The sequence below is a fragment of the Ornithodoros turicata genome, chromosome 2, assembly GCF_037126465.1.
Source record: "Ornithodoros turicata isolate Travis chromosome 2, ASM3712646v1, whole genome shotgun sequence".
Classification (NCBI taxonomy): domain Eukaryota; kingdom Metazoa; phylum Arthropoda; class Arachnida; order Ixodida; family Argasidae; genus Ornithodoros; species Ornithodoros turicata.
This window is the reverse complement of record NC_088202.1, coordinates 31,758,279-31,774,660: the sequence shown is the minus strand read 5'-3', so window position 1 is coordinate 31,774,660 and position 16,382 is coordinate 31,758,279. Positions and strand designations below refer to the sequence as shown.

Here is a 16,382-nt window from a genome sequence, read left to right as displayed (position 1 = left end):
CGACTCTCGGCAGTGGTTGGGACACAAAAACATGGTAAATAGTTTTCAATGTTTATTGAGTACATCATGGCAGTCTCGGAGATATTGTAGTTCTCCCTGGGGACACATCCATGCACGCCGTACACCTCCGCTCGCATTGCATTTTTCGCATAAGAACAATGTGGATCACCCAGGCACTCGTCCTTCTCTGTCCATGACCCAGAGGCAAACCGCAGGAGAGAACAGTATGTGACCGAAGCATTAATTCTCTTCCTGCACCTCTTCTGAAGAGATGAAAGAACATTATGAGCTTCACTATTTATATCACCCACTTAAACTTACCGTATTCGTAGCTTCCATAAGGATAGGAGTCGACGTCATTGCACAGGTATCTCTTGTCGTCGTATGCCATCAGACTTCTTTTGACATTTCTGATGGTGTACATACACTGCTTCTTTCCAACGATTGATACTTGTTCGTTTGATACGCTCGTGTGATTGAACAAGGTATTGTAGTATGTCTCATGGAGGAGGTGCTTGCGTACAATATTCTTTTTGACCCCTTTAGCTCTTGCAATTTGCTTTCCTCCAGCTAATTTGACGGAATACATTTTAGCTTTCAAACATACTACTTCCTCAATAGGTACACTACCAGTTTCACTTTTGAATGCCCCAAGCCTTCCACGATTCTTTTCACTGTACAGTGGATGATCCTGATCGAAGGAAGACAGATCTAAGTGGTCGTCGGCGATCGCTCGTAACTGATCTTCCTAGTGCTTGCAGAATAGGCCGAGGATCAAAGAATCCGTGTCAAAGTAGCAGGTAATCACCGGACAAGTGAGCTTGCTCAGCAGAGTTTCGTAGTAGAATGAGTACATGGTTAATTTACTGAGTTCTAAAATCGTAAACCCAATCTGGAGCGGGAAATCGCATCGCACTTTTCTTTTGCGCGTTTCGTACATGACACAATTTGGGGACAAAATTTCCATCCGCACGCATTCTGCCCGACTCCCGAGGCGACTCGCCGTCTCCTCATCGAAGGCTACTCGAATATCACGCATGTTAAATTTATTTAAAAGTGTTCTCCCAAAGACTGCATTATTTGAGAGTTTGTAGAAGTTTTTTTCGAAAGTCGTACACGAGGCAACGCGTCTGGCAACATTGTCCTCGATGTAGGGACGCAGGAATGGTGCTTGACGAAATTTTAGAATTCGGTGAATTTTTGTCACCGTCATGCCCAATCTACAATAGAGTGCGAGCAACGCGTAATGAACGACGTACTCGACCTTGTCCTTGCACGTGAGCAACAGCTTTTTGCTGTTAGCAGGCTGATACATTAATTCTTCGAGAAGCCCTCGCTGGAATGGCGAGAGCCATTCCTTCGGGACGACTGCCTTCTCGGGAGCATAGGTCGGCATTTTGCTAAGAATTCATTCAACATCACATCATGGTCAGTTTTCCGCAAAGCCCATCGCATCACATCACCGTCATAAACCATCACATCACGAGCCCGCAACTCAACTTCAACCTCAGAATTCATCACTTCATAACCCATCATTCAACTTCAACTTCAGAATTCATCATATCATAACCCATCATTCAACTTCAACTTCAGAACCCATCACATCACATCACATCATTCAACTTCAACTTCAGAATCCATCACATCATAACCCATCATTCAACTTCAGAACCCATCATCAGAATTCAACTTTAGATCCCATCGCGGTTTTGAAGTTGAATTCCTATGATGGGTTCTGAAGTCGGTGATGGATTTTGAAGTTGAAGTCTGTGATGGGGTTTTGAAGTTGAATTCCTATGATGGGTTCTGAAGTTGAAGTCAGTGTGGTGGGATTTGATGTTGAAGTCAGCGTGATTGGTTTTGAAGTTGAAGTCAGCGTGTGTGGATATGGAAGTCGAAGTCCGTGTGTTGGGTTTTGAAGTCAGCGGGATGGGTTTTGAAGCTGAAATCTGCGCGATAGATTTTGAAGATGACGGATAGGCTTCGAAGTCCTCATAATAGGTTTTGAAGCCGACAGTGTTTAGTCGATGTCTGACGTTCACGTGTCGTGACTGTTACTTGTGCGCAGGGTTTACCAATGAAGGAGGAAAGGGAGGGATGCCACGTTTGACCTCCGCTGTCGCATGTGAACTGCGGAAGGCGTATTGCTTGCGCGGTAGGGTTGTTGCACAATATTGCGCCCGTTGTTGACAGATAAGTGAGCGCATAGCACATTGCGCGTTCATGTGGCTTCGGGTGACCGCTGATGGGGTTTTGAAGTTGAATACCAACGAAGGCATACGTTGGTGTGCCAGGCTGCTCGCTGCTGGAGGATTACGACGTTGGCGTCTTCCTTGCCCCTGCTAGCGTGGATTTCCTGGTAGTGGCGGCGAAAGCGTAAGCGGAGGAGGGGTATGCTGTTTGGAGGGCGCGGTCGCCTTGCTCTGGGTTGGGCTTGGAAGCAGGGTGCACCAAGAAAGGAGAAAAAGGAAGGATGCAACGTTTGACCTCCGCTGTCGCATGTGAACGGCGGCGGGAGGTGTGTTGCTTACGCGGTAGGGTTGTTGCACAATGTTGCGCCCGTTGTTGACAGCTAAGTGAGCGCGTAGCACATTGCAGGTTCATATGGCTTCGTACGATATCCTTGCCTGCCGGCACATTGAACGTTCATATGACTTTGTACGATCGTGGTGTCTGCCAGTACATTGCACGATCATGTGGCTTTGTACGTCTGGCTTTTCCGCCGTGCCATTTTTCACTCGTGACGCGGGGGTATTAGCTTCGGCATCGGAATACATCGTGGCCTGCCACTCAGTATTACATGAGTTCTTGTGACATGATGCTTACTGACACTGGAAATAGCCGTCATGGACGAATTCAGCGACTTGTAATCACCTTCGCTGGACATATGTTTTTACTCTAATTCTTTCATGCAATACACCACTGCAGTGGTTTATCCGGAATCCCAAGCAGGGGGCGTGGTCATTATTACAGCTACGTGATAACAGCTTTACACGTATAGTTACCGACAGGTCATTACAGCTGAAACGGCAAGCCCCCTTTTTCGCAGGGGGTGTCGCCAAACTTTTTTCTTTGGGGTGGGGGGTGTCACAGGGATGTATCATGGTCTGGATAAATCACTGACACCAAAAACTGAGAATCTGTCCTCGGAAAAGTGTAACCCATTGTATTATTTTTCCTCCGAGGAGGGTATATACGGACGAACACTAAGTGAATTCTTAACGACCGAGGCGTTTGGACACATGTAATACATACAGAATGTGAGGCGCAAAATGAAGTGAAGACTGAAGGAGCCCGGAAGACCACCAACTTACAGTCCGTGAAACAGTTTCTTTTCCTCTCTCACAATCTCTAAATAAATATGTGTCGACACAATTCCCACGACACAACAATTCCCACTCTTACCTGTTTTTATTTGATGTTTGAAACAACCTCTCATCATAATCACTTGACTGTAGTGCATAGCTCGGCGTTTCGGGGCTTCGAAAGTCACGATCACAATCAGCTGATAAGGCGTGAGTTCGGGCCCTGCTACGCACTCACGTGAAGGTCGACATGGCGTATCGGTGAGCTTGATCATGCCGCATATTAGTGCACTCACCGGATAACATCACACTTGTAAACAGTGCAGGTGTGATATTATCTGGTGAGTGCACTAATATGCGGCATGATCGAGCTCACCGATACGCCACGTCGACCTTCACGTGAGTACGTAGCAGGGCCCGAACTTACGCCTTATCAGATTATTGTGATCGTGACTTTCGAAGCCCCGAAACGCCGAGCTATGCTGTAGTGTTAGTCACTTTTTGAGGTAACTTCACAAAAGTATCATGAGCAAAGTTAGAAATTTCTATTTCGCTTCCCGTCCAAGCAGGCAGAACCAGGGTGTCGGAGCGAACCGAAAACCAGAACCGAAAACCGAAAAAAACCGCGATTTTAGTGCGAACCGGAACGGAATCGAACCCGTATACGTTTTTTTCGCTCAGGAGGGAAACCGAAAAATTTATTGAACGGTTTTCGCTCCAAGAAAAAGCTTCTCCGGTTTGGACTACGAATGAGCGAATGAAACTGACGTCGTGTGTTCTGAAGTCATGTCACGGATACTTTACGAGGGTTACGGTTACGGTGGAATGTATGTCGGTATACTATGACCCCTTGGTAACGTTTTATCGTTCGCGCACATAGACTTACAGGTACATGTGACCGGTTGTGACTCTCTACCAATGTGCCGTAGAGTTCGTTTTAATTTCATCCGCCCAAACCCTCCTTAACTAAACACGACCAAAGGGGGCTGCGTAATGTTCTCGTAGCGTAATGCTCTATCGGTAATGTCGCGCAACGCGTCCCTTGTTTGAGAACAGCGAAGTTGGAAGTTGAATACATTTACGTATCCGCGAGGGCAAGCGCGTACGAAGTGGCGCTTCTTTTGTGGACAGGACACGAAGAAAAGAAAACGGAGCCGTCGAGCGCGTTTGTAAGTGAAGGTGTTGACCGATTTGCGTCGTACTCGTGCGGTGGTGCTTGCTGGCTAGGAAGCAGCAACAGACATTCGGATGGGACGCGATCGCACCAATCCAGCAAGAAAGTACTTTACGTATGGCATCACGACAAACAAGCCCGTCTGTATCATGGGCTTCAAGAAAGGGGAAAGCCTATTTGAACAGACAGTCACCTACAGGAACCAGGAGCTACCAATTTCACATCTGCCTATTAATATTAAATACCATGTGTGCGGAATAAAGGGGTTTACATTTTGCAACATTTTTTTTTTCTGGGAATGAATATGCCCACCAGAAGCAGAACCGGTTCAAAACCGGTATGAACCGTTATTTTTTTTTTGCTCCGGAGCAGAACCGGTACCTGACCGTTTATGATAGAACCGGAACGAAAACCGGAACGAAAAACCTTTCGGTTCGACACCCTGGGCAGAACGCACAACGCGGGCCCCTTTCTTTTTATTTTGCTGCTGAAAAATCCGACGACAGTGACCCCGCCTCTTGCACGTGCGCGGCGCCAGCAGCCTCTCGGCTCTGCCTTGTTGCAGCGCGATGTACTGGATGTACGCAAACGGAATTCCGATGTGCTTCTGAGTTAGGTCGCAGCAGAGCATGGAGTGCATTTTTTTACGGGGAAGGTGATAAGGCCACTGGCAACGTTCTATGAAATGTGCGCGGAAAATGGGAACTCGCCGAACTTGGAATTCCAATTCTCACTTTGTGCCCAATTCACAAGCTATATTCGGAACTCCGCTCCGAACTTAATTTCGGCATGGTACCAAGAACTTTCATTTCTCACTTAATTTCATTTTGATAACTTGAAGGTTGTAACTTCATTACATATTTAGCTTAATGACGTAACTCGTAACTAGCAACTTTTGGGTGGTAATTAACTTCCCCGCCTCTGCTGAAATATACTTTATTGGCGATGAATATCTAAGAAATAGCAGCTGCGTGCTCTGATGAAACACTTGTGTCCGATGGATGCTACATGCATGCCGAACACATAATCCCCCAAAACATGACCTATGCACCTCAGATAAATAAGAGACCTATAGTGACCTCTGTGCATTACGTTTAAAATAAAAGACGTCCACAAAAACAATGCCAGCCCGATCTTGTCCTATTTGGATCCCAATCACACAAAGGAAAAATAAGCAATCTAAGAAGACACAAAATAAGCCTAATAAAACACACTTCGTCAGCACGACAGCAATCTAATGTCCTCTAGTAAAACGCGCGTACGCGACCGAAGGCGGAGGCTCAGATCCAAACCCCTCAAATATACATACACACGCACATTATAGCTGTAGGCGAGCAAATGAGTCAAACAGAACAACCGCAACGTGCAGACCGCGCGACCGCAGAACGCCAAATCGCATCTCGATCTAATCTACCGCTAACATTCGCAACATACAGTTGCCTCCGGCTACATGGCATTTGCTCCGCGCACCACTACGCCAGAGAGTAACGCGTTCCAAACACTTCCCTCCCTGCGACCGCCGATACACAACAAGGGGGGGAGGGGGGAGTCCGCCAGGCATCTGCAGTGTCAAGCCCATACGCCCACACCAGACACGAAACGCGAACGTTTATGTGCGCTCGGTGCACTCCAATACACATTTGCCATTCACTCCGCACGCGTTCGCACAAGTAACAGTCACGACACGTGAACGTCAGACATCGACTAAACACTGTCGGCTTCAAAACCTATTATGAGGACTTCGAAGCCTATCCGTCATCTTCAAAATCTATCGCGCAGATTTCAGCTTCAAAACCCATCCCGCTGACTTCAAAACCCAACACACGGACTTCGACTTCCATATCCACACACAACGAAAGAAAGAGAGGACTCCGACTTAACGTAACAAATAACAACTTTAAGCAGACGTTTCGCCTGTCATACGACGGGCATCATCAGTGCAAGACTGAGCGGGAGAGCCAACAACCAGTTGCTACTTAAGGAGATGACAGTATTGTTCGGGAAGGGGGCCACGGTTTTTGTTACAATGCAAGGGATCAGCGCGTATGTGCCACGATTCCAGGAGCTTCCTCGGTCCCCATCTTTGCTCGCGTGCCAAGGTCACCGCGTTATCGTAGTCGAAACAATGCCCAGTGTTCCAAGAATGCTCGCTGAGTTCGGTCTTAAGTCGCGTGGCATGTGTGGCGTTCCGGACGTCGCTCTTGTGTTCTTTTATGCGGGTCCTTCTTTTTCGGCCTGTCTCGCCAATATAACACGTGTCACAGTCTAGACATTGTAGCTTGTAAACCACGCCAGACTGGTCTTCTGGGGCGACAATGTCCTTTGGCTTGGAGATGAGGCTGCGCAGTTTAACGTGCGGTCGGAAGGTCGTCCAGATTTCCAATGGAAGTAGTGCCCGGCGGATAGACTCTGAAACGCCTTTGACGTATGGAATTGTGACCCGGGTCAGGCGGGAGCGATCCCCATCTTGCGGTTTACGTGGCTGCATACGTTTCCGGGTGTCCTCAATAAACCTGTGTGGGTAGCCTCGCTTGTCCAGGGAAGCGGAGATCGTCGCATCTTCACATGCCCGTAGCTCGCTGCAAGACGACAATTGCTCTGAACGATGCAATAAAGTTCGCACCACGCTTCGCTTATGTTCCGTGGGGTGATGTGATTCAAAACTTAGGAAAGTGCCGGTATCGCAGGGCTTTCTGTAGACACACGTATGGATGCTCCCCGTACTGTCCCTGCATACACATATATCCAAGAAAGGAAGCTTGCCGCCCTGCTCGACTTCATACGTGAAATTGATCGATGATTCGATGGAGTTGAGAACCGAGTGGAATTCCTCGACGTGGTTCCTGTCTAGGATGACGAACGTGTCATCTACGTAGCGCCGGTAGAACTTAACTGGGCGGGAGAACCGTTCCATGGCCGTCTCTTCAATGTGTTCCATGACCAAGTTTGCTAGCGTCACTGATACAGGGCTTCCCATAGGGCATCCTTCGATTTGGTGATAACACTTGCCGTTGAAGCAGAAATGAGTTTGATTGAGGCAGAATCTCAGAAGTATAGCTACCTCTTCAACTGTGAGTGACGTCCGTGATGGCAGGGTGCTGTCCTTCCGTAGTCGGTCCTCCGCCACTTGTACCGCGAGATCCTTCGGAACGTTGGTGAACAGTGACACCACATCGAATGACACCATAACATCGTTGTTGCTTGGGGCCTGCGTCCGGACCAGCTCGACAAACTCCTTCGAGTTGCGCACCGTCAGGTTGTTGTTACCGGTAACGGGAGTCACAAGTTCTACTAAATACTTGGACAGGTTGTACGTCGGCGACCCGATGAACGAGACAATCGGTCTCAAAGGGCACCCAGGCTTGTGTATCTTAGGGAGGCCGTAAATTCTGGGAGTAGCACCGTCCGATGAGAAGAGGCGGCGGTAGGTGACATCATCTAGGTGGCCCTTCTTCTTTAACTGACGGAGGTGGTCCACCAAAGAGCGTTCCGCTTTAGCCGTCGGGTCATGCGCCAAGGGGACGAAATGTGCAGCATCGTCAAGGATCTCTTGCATCTTCGTACGGTAGTCCTCCGTGTCCAATATGACCGTGCCTTTCCCTTTATCCGCTGGTAAGACGATGACTGATTTGTCCGAGCGCAGGTCACGCAGCGCCGACCGTTCTTGCTTAGACAGGTTAGAGGGTGGCCCACTCACGTTGTTTAGGACTGTGGCGATGCGGCTGCGTGCTAGGTTGACACCTGTTGAGTCCTTGATGTGGCGAAGCCTGTCTTCGATTTCCACTATGATTTCTCGTTTAGGCACAGCACGGGGCGCGAGAGCGAAATCCAGTCCTTTCGACAGAAGGCTTACGTGCCCGTCGGTGAGTGTCTTCGATGACAGATTGAAGACGTTTTTGCAGTCATACCCCGGAGGTTTCTTCGGCAGCAGGCGGGACAACTTCTGGTCGTGAATTTCGGTCCGCTTGTTTCTTTCTAGCAGCTCTGCCTGTTTCCGGGCGCTGAAAACCTGTCGCAACTCGTCGGGCTGAAGGGTACGCACCAAGGCCTTTTCAGTCGAGTCCAGTCGGCGCGGGAGTCGTTGAGTTTCGACTTGTTTTCGAGGAGCCGGGCCTTCAAACAGTTGATGCCGAAGTCCCGAGCAAGCTTCCTGCCATACGGGGTGTCCACAAGAGGCCGACATCTGAGGGTTTGAGGAACGACGCTGTGCTTCAGGCATTCCCGGTTGAAGCGTTGGTGACACTCGAGGCGAATTATCTTAGTAGCTTGGTCGCAGTACTCTCTCACACTGCCTAGAGCAGCTGAGCCGTGGTTGGAACGGATAGATGCGAAAATACTCCAAAAGCCGGGAGATGACATAACGAAAGAAAGAGAGGACTCCGACTTAACGTAACAAATAACAACTTTAAGCAGACGTTTCGCCTGTCATACGACGGGCATCATCAGTGCAAGACTGAGCGGGAGAGCCAACAACCAGTTGCTACTTAAGGAGATGACAGTATTGTTCGGGAAGGGGGCCACGGTTTTTGTTACAATGCAAGGGATCAGCGCGTATGTGCCACGATTCCAGGAGCTTCCTCGGTCCCCATCTTTGCTCGCGTGCCAAGGTCACCGCGTTATCGTAGTCGAAACAATGCCCAGTGTTCCAAGAATGCTCGCTGAGTTCGGTCTTAAGTCGCGTGGCATGTGTGGCGTTCCGGACGTCGCTCTTGTGTTCTTTTATGCGGGTCCTTCTTTTTCGGCCTGTCTCGCCAATATAACACGTGTCACAGTCTAGACATTGTAGCTTGTAAACCACGCCAGACTGGTCTTCTGGGGCGACAATGTCCTTTGGCTTGGAGATGAGGCTGCGCAGTTTAACGTGCGGTCGGAAGGTCGTCCAGATTTCCAATGGAAGTAGTGCCCGGCGGATAGACTCTGAAACGCCTTTGACGTATGGAATTGTGACCCGGGTCAGGCGGGAGCGATCCCCATCTTGCGGTTTACGTGGCTGCATACGTTTCCGGGTGTCCTCAATAAACCTGTGTGGGTAGCCTCGCTTGTCCAGGGAAGCGGAGATCGTCGCATCTTCACATGCCCGTAGCTCGCTGCAAGACGACAATTGCTCTGAACGATGCAATAAAGTTCGCACCACGCTTCGCTTATGTTCCGTGGGGTGATGTGATTCAAAACTTAGGAAAGTGCCGGTATCGCAGGGCTTACTGTAGACACACGTATGGATGCTCCCCGTACTGTCCCTGCATACACATATATCCAAGAAAGGAAGCTTGCCGCCCTGCTCGACTTCATACGTGAAATTGATCGATGATTCGATGGAGTTGAGAACCGAGTGGAATTCCTCGACGTGGTTCCTGTCTAGGATGACGAACGTGTCATCTACGTAGCGCCGGTAGAACTTAACTGGGCGGGAGAACCGTTCCATGGCCGTCTCTTCAATGTGTTCCATGACCAAGTTTGCTAGCGTCACTGATACAGGGCTTCCCATAGGGCATCCTTCGATTTGGTGATAACACTTGCCGTTGAAGCAGAAATGAGTTTGATTGAGGCAGAATCTCAGAAGTATAGCTACCTCTTCAACTGTGAGTGACGTCCGTGATGGCAGGGTGCTGTCCTTCCGTAGTCGGTCCTCCGCCACTTGTACCGCGAGATCCTTCGGAACGTTGGTGAACAGTGACACCACATCGAATGACACCATAACATCGTTGTTGCTTGGGGCCTGCGTCCGGACCAGCTCGACAAACTCCTTCGAGTTGCGCACCGTCAGGTTGTTGTTACCGGTAACGGGAGTCACAAGTTCTACTAAATACTTGGACAGGTTGTACGTCGGCGACCCGATGAACGAGACAATCGGTCTCAAAGGGCACCCAGGCTTGTGTATCTTAGGGAGGCCGTAAATTCTGGGAGTAGCACCGTCCGATGAGAAGAGGCGGCGGTAGGTGACATCATCTAGGTGGCCCTTCTTCTTTAACTGACGGAGGTGGTCCACCAAAGAGCGTTCCGCTTTAGCCGTCGGGTCATGCGCCAAGGGGACGAAATGTGCAGCATCGTCAAGGATCTCTTGCATCTTCGTACGGTAGTCCTCCGTGTCCAATATGACCGTGCCTTTCCCTTTATCCGCTGGTAAGACGATGACTGATTTGTCCGAGCGCAGGTCACGCAGCGCCGACCGTTCTTGCTTAGACAGGTTAGAGGGTGGCCCACTCACGTTGTTTAGGACTGTGGCGATGCGGCTGCGTGCTAGGTCCCGCCTGCTGCCGAAGATACCTCCGGGGTATGACTGCAAAAACGTCTTCAATCTGTCATCGAAGACACTCACCGACGGGCACGTAAGCCTTCTGTCGAAAGGACTGGATTTCGCTCTCGCGCCCCGTGCTGTGCCTAAACGAGAAATCATAGTGGAAATCGAAGACAGGCTTCGCCACATCAAGGACTCAACAGGTGTCAACCTAGCACGCAGCCGCATCGCCACAGTCCTAAACAACGTGAGTGGGCCACCCTCTAACCTGTCTAAGCAAGAACGGTCGGCGCTGCGTGACCTGCGCTCGGACAAATCAGTCATCGTCTTACCAGCGGATAAAGGGAAAGGCACGGTCATATTGGACACGGAGGACTACCGTACGAAGATGCAAGAGATCCTTGACGATGCTGCACATTTCGTCCCCTTGGCGCATGACCCGACGGCTAAAGCGGAACGCTCTTTGGTGGACCACCTCCGTCAGTTAAAGAAGAAGGGCCACCTAGATGATGTCACCTACCGCCGCCTCTTCTCATCGGACGGTGCTACTCCCAGAATTTACGGCCTCCCTAAGATACACAAGCCTGGGTGCCCTTTGAGACCGATTGTCTCGTTCATCGGGTCGCCGACGTACAACCTGTCCAAGTATTTAGTAGAACTTGTGACTCCCGTTACCGGTAACAACAACCTGACGGTGCGCAACTCGAAGGAGTTTGTCGAGCTGGTCCGGACGCAGGCCCCAAGCAACAACGATGTTATGGTGTCATTCGATGTGGTGTCACTGTTCACCAACGTTCCGAAGGATCTCGCGGTACAAGTGGCGGAGGACCGACTACGGAAGGACAGCACCCTGCCATCACGGACGTCACTCACAGTTGAAGAGGTAGCTATACTTCTGAGATTCTGCCTCAATCAAACTCATTTCTGCTTCAACGGCAAGTGTTATCACCAAATCGAAGGATGCCCTATGGGAAGCCCTGTATCAGTGACGCTAGCAAACTTGGTCATGGAACACATTGAAGAGACGGCCATGGAACGGTTCTCCCGCCCAGTTAAGTTCTACCGGCGCTACGTAGATGACACGTTCGTCATCCTAGACAGGAACCACGTCGAGGAATTCCACTCGGTTCTCAACTCCATCGAATCATCGATCAATTTCACGTATGAAGTCGAGCAGGGCGGCAAGCTTCCTTTCTTGGATATATGTGTATGCAGGGACAGTACGGGGAGCATCCATACGTGTGTCTACAGTAAGCCCTGCGATACCGGCACTTTCCTAAGTTTTGAATCACATCACCCCACGGAACATAAGCGAAGCGTGGTGCGAACTTTATTGCATCGTTCAGAGCAATTGTCGTCTTGCAGCGAGCTACGGGCATGTGAAGATGCGACGATCTCCGCTTCCCTGGACAAGCGAGGCTACCCACACAGGTTTATTGAGGACACCCGGAAACGTATGCAGCCACGTAAACCGCAAGATGGGGATCGCTCCCGCCTGACCCGGGTCACAATTCCATACGTCAAAGGCGTTTCAGAGTCTATCCGCCGGGCACTACTTCCATTGGAAATCTGGACGACCTTCCGACCGCACGTTAAACTGCGCAGCCTCATCTCCAAGCCAAAGGACATTGTCGCCCCAGAAGACCAGTCTGGCGTGGTTTACAAGCTACAATGTCTAGACTGTGACACGTGTTATATTGGCGAGACAGGCCGAAAAAGAAGGACCCGCATAAAAGAACACAAGAGCGACGTCCGGAACGCCACACATGCCACGCGACTTAAGACCGAACTCAGCGAGCATTCTTGGAACACTGGGCATTGTTTCGACTACGATAACGCGGTGACCTTGGCACGCGAGCAAAGATGGGGACCGAGGAAGCTCCTGGAATCGTGGCACATACGCGCTGATCCCTTGCATTGTAACAAAAACCGTGGCCCCCTTCCCGAACAATACTGTCATCTCCTTAAGTAGCAACTGGTTGTTGGCTCTCCCGCTCAGTCTTGCACTGATGATGCCCGTCGTATGACAGGCGAAACGTCTGCTTAAAGTTGTTATTTGTTACGTTAAGTCGGAGTCCTCTCTTTCTTTCGTTATGTCATCTCCCGGCTTTTGGAGTATTTTCGCATCTATCCGTTCCAACCACGGCTCAGCTGCTCTAGGCAGTGTGAGAGAGTACTGCGACCAAGCTACTAAGATAATTCGCCTCGAGTGTCACCAACGCTTCAACCGGGAATGCCTGAAGCACAGCGTCGTTCCTCAAACCCTCAGATGTCGGCCTCTTGTGGACACCCCGTATGGCAGGAAGCTTGCTCGGGACTTCGGCATCAACTGTTTGAAGGCCCGGCTCCTCGAAAACAAGTCGAAACTCAACGACTCCCGCCACCGACTGGACTCAGCTGAAAAGGCCTTGGTGCGTACCCTTCAGCCCGACGAGTTGCGACAGGTTTTCAGCGCCCGGAAACAGGCAGAGCTGCTAGAAAGAAACAAGCGGACCGAAATTCACGACCAGAAGTTGTCCCGCCTGCTGCCGAAGAAACCTCCGGGGTATGACTGCAAAAACGTCTTCAATCTGTCATCGAAGACACTCACCGACGGGCACGTAAGCCTTCTGTCGAAAGGACTGGATTTCGCTCTCGCGCCCCGTGCTGTGCCTAAACGAGAAATCATAGTGGAAATCGAAGACAGGCTTCGCCACATCAAGGACTCAACAGGTGTCAACCTAGCACGCAGCCGCATCGCCACAGTCCTAAACAACGTGAGTGGGCCACCCTCTAACCTGTCTAAGCAAGAACGGTCGGCGCTGCGTGACCTGCGCTCGGACAAATCAGTCATCGTCTTACCAGCGGATAAAGGGAAAGGCACGGTCATATTGGACACGGAGGACTACCGTACGAAGATGCAAGAGATCCTTGACGATGCTGCACATTTCGTCCCCTTGGCGCATGACCCGACGGCTAAAGCGGAACGCTCTTTGGTGGACCACCTCCGTCAGTTAAAGAAGAAGGGCCACCTAGATGATGTCACCTACCGCCGCCTCTTCTCATCGGACGGTGCTACTCCCAGAATTTACGGCCTCCCTAAGATACACAAGCCTGGGTGCCCTTTGAGACCGATTGTCTCGTTCATCGGGTCGCCGACGTACAACCTGTCCAAGTATTTAGTAGAACTTGTGACTCCCGTTACCGGTAACAACAACCTGACGGTGCGCAACTCGAAGGAGTTTGTCGAGCTGGTCCGGACGCAGGCCCCAAGCAACAACGATGTTATGGTGTCATTCGATGTGGTGTCACTGTTCACCAACGTTCCGAAGGATCTCGCGGTACAAGTGGCGGAGGACCGACTACGGAAGGACAGCACCCTGCCATCACGGACGTCACTCACAGTTGAAGAGGTAGCTATACTTCTGAGATTCTGCCTCAATCAAACTCATTTCTGCTTCAACGGCAAGTGTTATCACCAAATCGAAGGATGCCCTATGGGAAGCCCTGTATCAGTGACGCTAGCAAACTTGGTCATGGAACACATTGAAGAGACGGCCATGGAACGGTTCTCCCGCCCAGTTAAGTTCTACCGGCGCTACGTAGATGACACGTTCGTCATCCTAGACAGGAACCACGTCGAGGAATTCCACTCGGTTCTCAACTCCATCGAATCATCGATCAATTTCACGTATGAAGTCGAGCAGGGCGGCAAGCTTCCTTTCTTGGATATATGTGTATGCAGGGACAGTACGGGGAGCATCCATACGTGTGTCTACAGAAAGCCCTGCGATACCGGCACTTTCCTAAGTTTTGAATCACATCACCCCACGGAACATAAGCGAAGCGTGGTGCGAACTTTATTGCATCGTTCAGAGCAATTGTCGTCTTGCAGCGAGCTACGGGCATGTGAAGATGCGACGATCTCCGCTTCCCTGGACAAGCGAGGCTACCCACACAGGTTTATTGAGGACACCCGGAAACGTATGCAGCCACGTAAACCGCAAGATGGGGATCGCTCCCGCCTGACCCGGGTCACAATTCCATACGTCAAAGGCGTTTCAGAGTCTATCCGCCGGGCACTACTTCCATTGGAAATCTGGACGACCTTCCGACCGCACGTTAAACTGCGCAGCCTCATCTCCAAGCCAAAGGACATTGTCGCCCCAGAAGACCAGTCTGGCGTGGTTTACAAGCTACAATGTCTAGACTGTGACACGTGTTATATTGGCGAGACAGGCCGAAAAAGAAGGACCCGCATAAAAGAACACAAGAGCGACGTCCGGAACGCCACACATGCCACGCGACTTAAGACCGAACTCAGCGAGCATTCTTGGAACACTGGGCATTGTTTCGACTACGATAACGCGGTGACCTTGGCACGCGAGCAAAGATGGGGACCGAGGAAGCTCCTGGAATCGTGGCACATACGCGCTGATCCCTTGCATTGTAACAAAAACCGTGGCCCCCTTCCCGAACAATACTGTCATCTCCTTAAGTAGCAACTGGTTGTTGGCTCTCCCGCTCAGTCTTGCACTGATGATGCCCGTCGTATGACAGGCGAAACGTCTGCTTAAAGTTGTTATTTGTTACGTTAAGTCGGAGTCCTCTCTTTCTTTCGTTATGTCATCTCCCGGCTTTTGGAGTATTTTCGCATATATCCACACACGCTGACTTCAACTTCAAAACCAATCACGCTGACTTCAACATCAAATCCCACCACACTGACTTCAACTTCAAAACCCATCACGCGGACTTCAACTTCAAATCCCACCACACTGACTTCAACTTCAAATCCCATCACGCGGACTTCAACTTCAAAACCCATCACGCGGACTTCAACTTCAAATCCCATCATAGCCCTTCATTCAACTTCAACATCAACTTCACATCACATCATAGCCCTTCATTCAACTTCAACTTCAACTTCATTTCACATCATGCCGTTCATTCAACTTCAACTTCAACTTCACATCACATCATGCCCTTCATTCAACATCACATCATTCTCTATGAGGTGATGGTGAATGAAGTCGGTGAAGGCCATCATGAATGAATTCGCCGACCTATGCAATCACCCCTTTGACGAGACCAGAAAAACCCTTCGAGATGGTTTTCATTGACTGCATTGGGCCTTTGGACCCACCGTCCGCACGTGGGCATAAGTACGCGCTTAGCATTGTGGATTTGAGCACGAGGTGGCCCGAGGTCATCCCTCTGAGATCTCTAACCGCTAAGACCACGTGCCAAGCTCTAGTCGAGGTGTTTGCTCGTTACGGAACACCTGAATTGATATGCTGCGATCAGGGGACTAACTTTACAAGTAAACTCACACAAGAGCTGACGGCAAAGATGGGCGTCAAAATGCGATTTTCCACGCCAGATCATCCACAAAGTAATGGTTTGGTAGAGAGATGGAATGGGACCTTCAAAGCTATGTTAAAGCATGTAATCGAGACTAAGGGGAGAGAGTGGGATAAGTATGTCCCCTGCTTGATATGGGCATATAGGGGGTGCCGAACGAGATCACAGGGACATCCCCATTTGAGTTGATGTGCGGTCGAATGCCCAACGGCCCTCTTCCCATCTTGAAACAGACGTGGGTGGGGGACTGGACCCCTCCCACAGGACTAAACAAACCTGCCAGTACATACTTGGCTGAATTAAGGGAACGCATGGCATCTACGGC

At 50.3% G+C, this 16,382-nt stretch overlaps 4 protein-coding genes across 4 annotated transcripts; 2 read left to right on the top strand and 2 right to left on the bottom strand.

The window, feature by feature from the left end:
• Positions 1-6,451: 6,451 nt before the first annotated feature.
• Positions 6,452-8,698, bottom strand: LOC135384497 (uncharacterized). Its single transcript, XM_064613699.1, has one exon. The coding sequence runs from the start codon at positions 8,696-8,698 to the stop codon at positions 6,452-6,454; it is 2,247 nt and encodes a 748-aa protein (XP_064469769.1).
• Positions 8,699-8,959: 261 nt separating this feature from the next.
• Positions 8,960-10,543, bottom strand: LOC135384496 (uncharacterized). The gene has a single exon (XM_064613698.1). The coding sequence runs from the start codon at positions 10,541-10,543 to the stop codon at positions 8,960-8,962; it is 1,584 nt and encodes a 527-aa protein (XP_064469768.1).
• A 64-nt stretch (positions 10,544-10,607) lies between these two features.
• Positions 10,608-12,686, top strand: LOC135384495 (uncharacterized). The gene has a single exon (XM_064613697.1). It carries the CDS (start codon positions 10,608-10,610, stop codon positions 12,684-12,686), a length of 2,079 nt encoding a protein of 692 aa, XP_064469767.1.
• Positions 12,687-12,807: 121 nt separating this feature from the next.
• Positions 12,808-15,195, top strand: LOC135384494 (uncharacterized). Its single transcript, XM_064613696.1, has one exon. The coding sequence runs from the start codon at positions 12,808-12,810 to the stop codon at positions 15,193-15,195; it is 2,388 nt and encodes a 795-aa protein (XP_064469766.1).
• The last annotated feature ends 1,187 nt before the right edge of the window (positions 15,196-16,382 follow it).